Genomic DNA, 10,377 nt, shown 5'->3' with positions numbered 1-10,377 from the left:
TCAGACGAGGGCAGACGTGATGCGGGCATGTGAACATTAAATAAATGCATGTTGCAACAGCAGATTGTCAGGAGGAGCTGATGAGTTAGCGTGCTGAGCATTGTTCAGCACTCAGAGCTTCCATAATGAATGTGAGGAAAAGAGCAGCTTAATATAAGTTACATCCCACAACACAGTCTTTAATATTATTATTACAAAGATATTTAAATTATGTTACAGCAAAGACACTGAAAAAAAAAGACACAGAATCATTTTCTTTAAAAAAATTATTTACAATGAAACGTATAGTACAGACTTTCCAATTGCATTTGAAATATATGGCATTTGTGCATCTTATCCAACCAGTTTCATATTTTACAGTTAATGACAGAGTTGATACGGAAACAAATATGTCAACCAAAGTATGGCTGTAGCTTCAAAGTGAAGGTGCAGTAAAAGCCTTTAAAAGGCAGCAGGAAAAACCAGACCATGAGTCTTGTTCAGGAAGGGCTCCGATTCCACAGAAACCTTTTGTTCGACAGCCCTGGCAGTTATGTTCCTCTGATCAAATGTATCTGCTCCCAACACAGTCTTGAGTCTCAAGCCTCCAGAGGGTCTCTCTCTGAATCTCAGTGTGATGAATAGTTCTCTGGAAGCTCGTCCAGGGGGATGACTGTGTACTCTGCTGCCTTCCCATTCTCCCTGGGCTCTTCTTTGTGCAGGAATGTCTCCATCTCTAGCTCCCTCTGCTGGTTTGAGGAGCCCGTTTTTTTCTCTGGCTGGGACACCTGGTTTGGTCCATTCCACCTGCACAACAAGGAAGAGGGAAAATTTAATTCTATGCTCAAAAAGGTTATAGTCAAAAACATTGCTCTATTTTCTTTCTGATTTTTAAATCTCACTTTTCTCTGGTAGCAATGGCAACGCAGACCATCACCAGTGCTGCAACACCGGCAATAAAAGCAACGATGATTATCCAACCTGGAGACATGGGAGAGTAGGAGTTAATAAGATGGACTGTCTTAAGCCAGAATTAAATTCTGCATAAAGCTAGTTTATTAAATACAGTTTTCCCTGGACTCACCTGGCGTATTGTGACCTTTGTGTTGGGGTGATGGAGTATTGGCACCTTCCACTAGCAGATCTAAAGGAACATAAAAACACAGACTTAAAATCTTAGTTGAGACAATATGAGAGCAATTGCAGGCATAACTATTGAATATTGGACTACTGGATATTTACCATTAATGAGCGGGTGAACTGATATTTGTACAATGTGTTTTTCTTCTTCAGTATTGGAAGACAGTGAAAACTCCTCTAACGTACCTGCTATTACACGTGGACTGGCCAGGTTATTTCCTTCAGACTTGCTTAGATTCACGTGTTCAATAAGACCAGGTGTGGAGGAGGATGATGCAGTGCTGGTTTCTGAGGAAGTACATAAAAACACAAGCTTAAAATCTGCATAGGCAAACAATAAAGACAGTATGACAGTGATTGCAGGCATAAATATTGGGGGTTTGGATTTTTGGATTTTTATGAAGCCCTGTTAAGCAGGTATAACTATTAGGGTTATTGGTTATTAATGAATGGGATGAATGGACATTTGCAGAATTTGTTTTGCTGTTTTTCCTTTTCACTAATGGTTGACATTGAAAGCTCCTCCGACATACCTTCAGTCAATCCTGATCCTTCAACCTCTGGAGACAGTGTTGGAACCACACGTCTGATAAGATCAGGTGTGGAGGTTGATGATGCAGTGCTGGTTTCTGAGGAAAACATAAAAACACAAGCTTAAAATCTGCACAGGCAAACATTGAAGACAATATGATGGTGATTGCAGGCATATCTATTGGGGGTGTATATATTTGCTATCAATGAATGGAGTGAATGGATGCTTGTCCACCTTGTTTTGCTGTTTTGCCTTTTCAGTAGTGGTTTACACTGAACGTTTCTCTGACATACCTCCAGTAAATCCTGATCCTTCACTTTCTGCAAACTGTTCGAAAAGATCATCTGTGGAGGTTGGTGATTCAGTGCTGGTTTCTGTGGAGGGACATAAAAACACAAGCTTAAAATCTGCACAGGCAAACATTAAAGACAAGATGATGGTGATTGCAGGCATATCTATGGGGGGAGTATATATTTGCCATCAATGAATGGAGTGAATGGATTCTTGTACACCTTGTTTTGCTGTTTTGCCTTTTCAGTAGTGGTTGACACTGAACGTTTCTCTGACATACCTCCAGTAAATCCTGATCCTTCACTTTCTGCAAACTGTTCGAAAAGATCGTCTGTGGAGGTTGATGATGCGTCGGAGTCTGTGTCGGAGCTAGAGGTCATAGTAGAGCCTGGAGCAGGGTACTGGCCTTGCACCTCTCCATTTCCAGACTCTATATCTGAACTCTGAGTGTTCAGGAAGTCAAAGCTGGAGACGGCGGGGTCAGTGGTCTGAGAGACTGCAATGTGGTCTGGGGTGACACTTGACTGGGCTTCATTTGGCTCGGATGAAGAGGTAAAGTCAGACTGAGGGCTTTGGGTGATAGATGCATCGGAACTGGAATCATCAGTGTCCCTTGACAACACTGTGGATGAGCCTGGGGCCTGTGAAACACTCCGAGTTGTGGTTGCATAGTGGTCACCTCCATGCTGGAAGAACTCGCTCCCGTCCCCAAAAGCACTCCCTTCGGTGTCCAAGAACAGCTGCTGGGATGCCTGAGTGGTTGTGTTTCTTTTGGGTGAATCAGTTGTGAGTGACGGTTGAAAAGGGTTTTCGATGAGGAACCCTTCCGTCATGGCCTCTCGGAAAACAACATCTTCAGCTTTATTGGGAATCTGGGTCACACCTACAACAAAGACAGATGGAAAAGTCCAGAGATCAGCTCAAGTGTTTACCCACCAGCCCCGACATGAGCGGAAAGGAAAGTTACCAAGCTTTCTTTTGATGTATTACAATGTGATCGCATAGGACACTGCTCCAAAGTCTTGTATAAACTTGTGCAGTGGTCTCCTTTGATAAGGTGTGGTGAGAAACAGTAATGATTAACCCAGGTGACTAATCATCTGTAAGTGGGTTAACAAAAGAGAGGCAGCCTCATTAAAGCACCAGTTTTGTTAAGAGCCTACCCCACTCTGACACACCCAGCACGCCAGAGTAAACCATGACTGTTCTGTTTTACTTGGACGGAAGCCATCGCTCATGTCATCAAAGAGGAGGAAGCAGAGGACAAATTAGGCGATGAACTTTACTTTGATGCATTGACCGGAAATATTCATTGTTTTTTTGCTCGTTGAGATTTATTTTTTTAACTACCTGCAAATTCATCGTTCAATAATGATGAGGTTTTATTTCATAGCATATTGTGGAAAGAAAGTATTTAATTATGCTACTTTATACTTTTATTCAAGTCCATTTCAGTACTGAATATTGTACTTTCTATTTACCTGACAGTTGGAGGAACTCATTAAAGTTCAGAATAAGATTTTATATTTAAAATAAAATGTATTTTTAAAGAACCAGTAGTTTCCAATCTTTTTTGGCATGCTAGCACTGACAAAAAAGCAGGTTCGGACGGCTATGAGTTATAAGCTGTTCAAACAAAAAAAGATTTCCTTCTTAACATCTCAGATGGATTCGTTTAAATTACTGCTGAAGGCCCAAAGTAGTAAAATGATCAAGTATTTCAAACAAAAAAAAGCTACGGATAGTCAAAACTTATTTATTATTTGTAATCTAAAAGTACGTTGCGTAATTGGTATATATGATCTGAGCACCTCTTCTTCCACTGACCATAATAAGCCGTAATCTGCTGCCTTGTGAAATGTCAATAGTCAAAAAAGTGTTAAAAAAAAAAAAATTTTAAAAGTTAATTGAATAAAAAGAGGCCTAAGAATCAAATCACAAAGCTCCACTCTCCATTTCTGCCCAGTCATGCTCAGCTCCACTGATCCCTATGAAGTTACCGGTTGCTCGAACTTTTGTAACAGCTCTTTGCTGATCTTTGGTTTCACCTCATTCAAGTCATACGCATTAATGCACCTCCTGGAGCAGCTCAGAACATTTCACAAAGACCTCTGTGTGTAATCTGGAGGTGCCAGTGAAACCTGTGCACTGACAATGAAATCCTACTCTTGCAGAGAGAGTTAGACCTGAAACATAAAGAGCATCTTAGGTGGCGGCAGGGAATCTGCTGACTCACAGGGTGAGAAAAAGGACACCATGGGAAATTTAAGAAGTCCGTACAGAAGAATTTCTCTATTTGTCAGCCTGCATAACCCATAACTATGGCCTCCTGAGCCCTGAGACAGAGGAATGTCATTATGCCAAAGAATTTCATTCACCATCAGTGAATATCTCACATAAGGATGTGAGCAGAAAGACCACATCCACCTGGATTTAGACCTTCATGAGTTTAATCCTCAAAGACAAAATGCCTAATAAAATCATTCTGATACAGATACACAGAAAATAGAAAGTAATAGTTTAAGTGTTTAAAAGTGCTACACTGAAAAACAGATAAAATAAATATTCAGGAAAAGGATGTTTACTTACTATTAATGGGTGTTGTGTGGACAACAGCAAGAAGTCCAAGAATAACCCCCACAAGAGGAGTCTTCATCTTCATACCAGAAACTGGTGACGGATCCATGGACTGCAGTTAATTGTTAGCCAGCTGAAACTATTTGGCACTGTGAAGTGATAATTTGAGGCAGATGAATCATGCCTTTGCCTTTTATACACAGCAGCAGGCAGGTGATACGTCAGCGCAACAATGGATGGCAACACACAAACACACGCAGGAGGGCTGGTGCTATTGAGAACACACCCTCTTCCTCACACACCTTTTTCCTCAGACAGTTTCTCACGGTTTTTTTTTTCTCCCTCTTCTTCCTCATAAAAAAAAATTTGCCACTTATTAATGTCTGAACCCAAATGAAGAACTGGAGCACACAATTCACTATAGCAAGTTAATGATCAGGTGCAAACGACGCTGTGTCTTCCTCAGAATCAAACGACATAACATAAAAAAACAACATTAAAAAAAATCCAAGGTAAAATGACCGCAGGCGAGGCTGTAAATGTTTTGTACACCAATACAATGCATGACAGCCTGCTATTAATAAAAAAGAAGAAGCAGCTAGGTTTAGATCCTTAATGTTTGTAAGGGACCAGACTTTATGCAATAAAAACAATGGAAGGTACAGTTAACTTAAAGTAATAATCTAAAGTCATTAAATAGTTGAAGTCTAATAGCCCAAAACTGTAACTGGTTAATGACAAAAATGAGACACATGGTAAAAAATGTTCATCTGTACATAAGCATCTGTGGATTTTAAACACAGTCAAGCATATAGGTAGAAGTAGTAGAAAGAATATTCATAAATACATAAACAGACCTGACCTGACATAACAATCAGTACCAGGATACAAATACAGAAGAATATAAGAACAGACAGAGGAAATGGAGACAGAAACAAAAACAGAAACAAAAAAAATCCAAGTAGAAAATGAGTAATGATAAGACTATAAATAAAGAGTGGACCCCCATCTGATAGATAGATAGATAGATAGATAGATAGATAGATAGATAGATAGATAGATAGATAGATAGATAGATAGATAGATAGATAGATAGATAGATAGATATTTTATTACAGAAAGTATTTGAAACCCTTGACCAAATAAGTCATACATTCTGTCATTGTGTCACTTATGGATGGAAATTAATTATTCCCCTTCTTGCTGGGGACCCCCAGGAACCCCCTCAGAACTACTGGCAGTCCTTGGACCCCACTTTGAGAATCACTTGTGTAAAGAACCTGAAGTACTGTTTTCCATTCCTGGCATTAACTGATACAGTGAACACAAAGAAATATTTTTGGGCAATTTTGGCCATTTTAGTTAGATGGTGAGATTGTATTTGACAACGAAGGTAAATACAAGAATGTAATGACCTGCTGCTGACACACAATTAAAATGAATGAGTTAAATGATAAAGCTAAGCATTGCAGTCTTTGTTGGAAAGAGCATGAGATTACAGGTCTTCATGTCAGGAAAGACAAAAGGTTAGAAACATACAAAACAAATGCAACAGACCATCAATGATCCCCATATTGTTATGTATTCAAGTTCAACAAGCAGTTAAATTACAGGAACAGGACAAAAAAAAAAGTGAAACTACTCTGCACACTGTGTGAAACAGCATTCACGGAAGTGTGAAATCTGTTGGCTGACAATTAGGAGAATGCCTCAGAAACAGGTCGAGATCTCAGTGAGAGACGTGATAAATTATGTGCGGCTCTGGAGACACAGGAAACAACACACCCTTTTTCATTAGTGATTCCTCATTGTTCTTTCCTCCATCAAACAGGGATTTGAACAAAACTAGAATCTTCACTTTTGGTCTTGTTTCAAAAATTTCAGTAGCCACTTTGGACAAGACCAGAGAGAAACTCGGCTCAGTATCATCTTCCTGCAGGCAATGTGTGTTGTACTTAATGACTGTCGTGATACGCGGGCATCTGACGGAAATGGATGCGTCACTGCATCACTGCAGAGCTTCAGCCTCAGGCGCTTCTGGCACGTTCACGACTACGACATTTGCCATGAATTACTCAGCGTGTGTGGGTGAGCGCTTGTCCAGACTTGCGCTCCACACCTAACAAACGTTCGATCCTGTTATTGTTAAGAATGAAAGTTGACAGTATATTAGCTATGATGCATAATAGGACTAACCTCAAGGCTCAAACATAAATCTTGCCTTCACAAGTGTGCAATAGTCAGCTTGCACTGGCTAGACAATGCTAGTGACTCAGGATTTAATGATCCCCACAGTGTGCTTGTCTTGTGAGTGTGCAGTCATATGATTTAAATGTATGTCCAATGTATTGAAATTTGAAAATTTAATTTATAACAATACATGTGTTAGTATTTTGGTGCAGTAAAATAACATCAGTGGTCTGGGGAAAAAGGCTGAGATGTAACTATGAAGGCTAACTGGCTATGAGTTTCATCATCCTGCAAACTTCACTCGCTTTTCAACTAACATGAGGGTGAATCAGTAATTCTCATTTTGGGTTGAGCTGTTGCTTTAGATTTGGAGATATTTGGAGTCTGAGCAATAATTCACTTTAGTTGAGCATCTTTACGTTTTTCAAAAGCGAGCCTTGATGTGAAGCGGTGAATATCTTGCCCCTGCTGTTGTGAGGTTTTCCTTCAAAAGCTCAAATGCATTTAAGTCTTGAAAAGTGAAACAGCTTGATTTTCAAAAACGTGGTCTGAACACCGCTGGCCAAATGCCTCATAAAATTTAAGAGGATGAACTTTGATGTTCATATTTTTTCTCAAGTGGCTCCCTTAAAAACAGAAGTGGGCCCTCACATACATCCATGTCAGAATTACCAGATTTTCAAACTCTAAAAGATGACACTGTATTTTCTCTGTGTTCGTGCATAATCAAATGTATGAATGGATAAACTGTAGCAAAGCAGCCGAGCACAGGGTCTTTCAAGGGCAGGTCCCTAGGTATGTGCAGGCCAATTAGCAGGCACTTTCACAGACTGCCTTCCTCTTCCTCACTGTTGCCTCATGTTTCATGGCAACCACCATTGTTGCCATCCCCAAAATCCCAAGGCAACCGAGCTGAGCGACCTGTGCACTTCAACTCTCACATCTATCACCGCCATGAATAATCAAGAGGAAACTAATCATAACCTTTATCACCTCTATTCTACCATGGACAAATATCCACTTCAGTTTGCACATTTCACAGATTCATAAAAGCACATAACAGCAGTCCTCGTTGCTGCCTCTCACCTGAAATAAAGTTCTGGGGAGTTAAAAACAGTATGATTTTTATTGCTTGACTATAAACTCTGGCCATATCAATGAGATGTGAAAAGGATTAATAAACCCAAACATAGAGGAAAATAGAGTCAAGTTTCAACTGAAAGAGAAATATTACATTCAGTTCACACCAAATCACCCTCATTATATGTAATATGTAAATGTCTTCATTTTTAGAGATGGTCACCATAAGTTTCTACATGATAACCCAAATGTGCATGTTTAGTTTAAGTCACTGAAGTGATTAGTCTGTATTTGTTTGCACAATTAAAACATCACGGTAGAAATCATACAATGATAGATATGGTCAGGGGAGGAGGAAGCTAAGGGGTTTATACAAAGTCCTCCCCATTTAAAACCAATTCACCTGAGTCATCATTCATATCAGTCACACAAATAGAGGCTTTCCAAATTTCTAATTTAAGTTCCTCTCCTCTGCCACCTTTCTTCTGCAGCCAAAATCACTGGTTTTTGTCTGAAATCAGTTCCCGGTTAAATAAGTGGTGACTCACTACCCAGTGAACTGAATTCTGGGACACAGATTAGGTTGCATATTAAAATAAACTGGTACATATGTGGCTGTAAAAATACTTAAACGTCACTTCTCTGGGCTTTTCATTGGACTTGTCATAATATGGACACCACTGCCACAGATAATGAATTACCTGACGCTGTAGTGAGTTAGCATTGAAGATAACATTGTTGTCATGGCTTGCAGACTGTCACCACGAAGTCAAAGTGTACTATTATTATTTGTATTAGCTGCACTTGTGTTTACTCTGCCTTGACATTTGAATCTCTCAACTTAGGCTACATTGCGTGACAGCAAAGGGAGGGAAAATAGTTTAGTGCAGGTGATGGGCACTGCATTAAGTCATATACTGTCGGGGAGAATCAAACAGAAGTAAGCAGCATGGCTTAACGAAAGTTGTCCAGAGGCGTCCTACAAGAGGTAACATGTACAGTATTACAGTGGAACCACCACAAAGGGGTTTGAAATTATTACAATACATGTTGCAAGACTGGGAAAGTCATTATGTTTTAATTTGAGATCAGCCATGTGATTTACATGTGTTTATCATGCTGTTGGTAAACCATGTGTGGTTCTTTGTTTTCTCTCTGTCCATGCCAGCAATTCAGTTTGGCAAGAGTGGAAAATGTTAAGCCCCTTGAAGTCAAGTTTTCTCAGTTTTGTCACATTGGTAAAACACAGCAGCTGACTTCCTGAGCTAACCACCATGTACTAGCTGGAAACCATGCTGGGACGCACCCAACATTTGTGTCTCCATGTTGCTAACTGTCAAAGTAATGCAGAAGAAGACTGACACACTGATGTCTCCTCCCAAAATCTGCCTTGGCTGGATCCATTTGCACCACTTTATGTCATCACTGACAAAACCTGACATGGCAACACATGAAACAAAACATGGCAGGTATTTAGTTTCAAAGGTGCCACTCCTTTTCAGTTGTAGGTTAATTATGCCTGATGGCTTTACAGAAGACTGATACCCAGGTTGGCTTAGAAACACTGATGTGACATGACAAATTTGTTGCAAATAAACCACTATTATGATCTGCAAATATGGCTCATAAACCTACTGAATAGTCTGTGTTGTCAAACACTAGTTAATCATTTCTCTCAGGAAAAAAAATCTGAGAAATAATGTTCTTACTCCATGAGGAACTTGAGAAATACATGTTACCATAATTTTCTCACAGTTAAATGACAGTCCAAAATTTCTGTTCCTGGTTGGGTAAGTTTGGATTTTCTTTTCCTGGTTGATGAAATACAAAAACACAGCTATCAGGCTCCCAAGCAGATCAATGACAGGCATTGTGTAAGTCTCTGTCATTCTATAATCCTCGATTATTAGTTTGTATGATTTTTTTAATCTGCTGTTATTCTTGCATTTACTGTTTTCTTAAAGGAGTTATTTGTAAGTTTTGCTATTGCAGAATAGCTACAGTTAGCATTAACAGCTGTATACTTACCAGTCTAGGAGAAACATTGTGAGTTCTGCATGAAACTTCAGTCCTTTACTCACCAAGAGCTGTCTCCAGTGGTAGAAAGCAATGCCATTGCCATTGTCTTTTCTCTATCACATCTTTTCTCTACTCAAATTAGGACACTAACCAGCTAGCCTCGGCCCGTCTCTTCAACAATTGTTGAAGCTCTTGTCAAGGGACAATCACCCTTGCTCCCAGCAAGAAAGAGAAACGTAGAAAACTTACAAATAGCCTGTACCACATGTCATGGCATACTATCCAGGGGATATTGACCACCACTGCCACCCCTAGAGTCATTGGTGTAGTTAAAAGAAACAGTAATGGAGCTTTAAGAAACATCTACACAATTGAAGCTGAAGTGCATTTCAGAAAGCCTTAAAATCAGTAAATGTATGCACAGAGCAGCCCATGGATCTATAAATATAGTATGTCTGTAAAGATTCTCAGTCATCCAAGGGATGGTTTTTCTAGAGTAAGCTAAGTTCTTCGACGTACATTAAATACAGCAGTAGTATTAAAGATTGTGGGCCTGTTGCAGCTCATTT

General features: G+C 39.7%; 1 protein-coding gene and 1 long non-coding RNA gene across 2 annotated transcripts in view; both read right to left on the bottom strand.

Moving 5' to 3' along the window:
• The window catches only part of LOC139628050 (uncharacterized), a 146,864-nt gene that overhangs the window by 5,328 nt on the left and 131,159 nt on the right, over positions 1–10,377 (bottom strand). The window lies entirely within an intron of this gene.
• Positions 155–4,694, bottom strand: LOC139628049 (uncharacterized). The gene is made up of 8 exons (XM_071489374.1): positions 4,532–4,694; positions 2,223–2,825; positions 1,945–2,025; positions 1,653–1,748; positions 1,306–1,407; positions 1,064–1,123; positions 882–960; positions 155–786 (listed from the first exon to the last, which is right to left on the bottom strand). Exons 1-8 carry the CDS (start codon positions 4,626–4,628, stop codon positions 609–611), a joined length of 1,296 nt encoding a protein of 431 aa, XP_071345475.1. The 5' UTR covers positions 4,629–4,694; the 3' UTR covers positions 155–608.

This window comes from Trachinotus anak, unplaced genomic scaffold (assembly GCF_046630095.1).
Source record: "Trachinotus anak isolate AG129_WGS33_773 ecotype Australia unplaced genomic scaffold, CSIRO_AGI_Tana_v1 ptg000011l, whole genome shotgun sequence".
NCBI lineage: Eukaryota > Metazoa > Chordata > Actinopteri > Carangiformes > Carangidae > Trachinotus > Trachinotus anak.
This window is presented reverse-complemented; position numbering and strand designations above follow the sequence as displayed.

Excerpts from the sequence above, each read along its gene's own strand:
- LOC139628049 (XM_071489374.1), bottom strand. The coding sequence starts at position 4,628 with ATGGATCCGTCACCAGTTTCTGGTATGAAGATGAAGACTCCTCTTGTG. Across the intron at positions 2,826-4,531 it reads CCACACAACACCCATTAATA|GTGTGACCCAGATTCCCAAT; the intron begins GTAAGTAAACAT and ends TCTTTGTTGTAG. Across the intron at positions 1,749-1,944 it reads AGGATCAGGATTTACTGGAG|AAACCAGCACTGCATCATCA; the intron begins GTATGTCAGAGA and ends TGTTTTCCTCAG.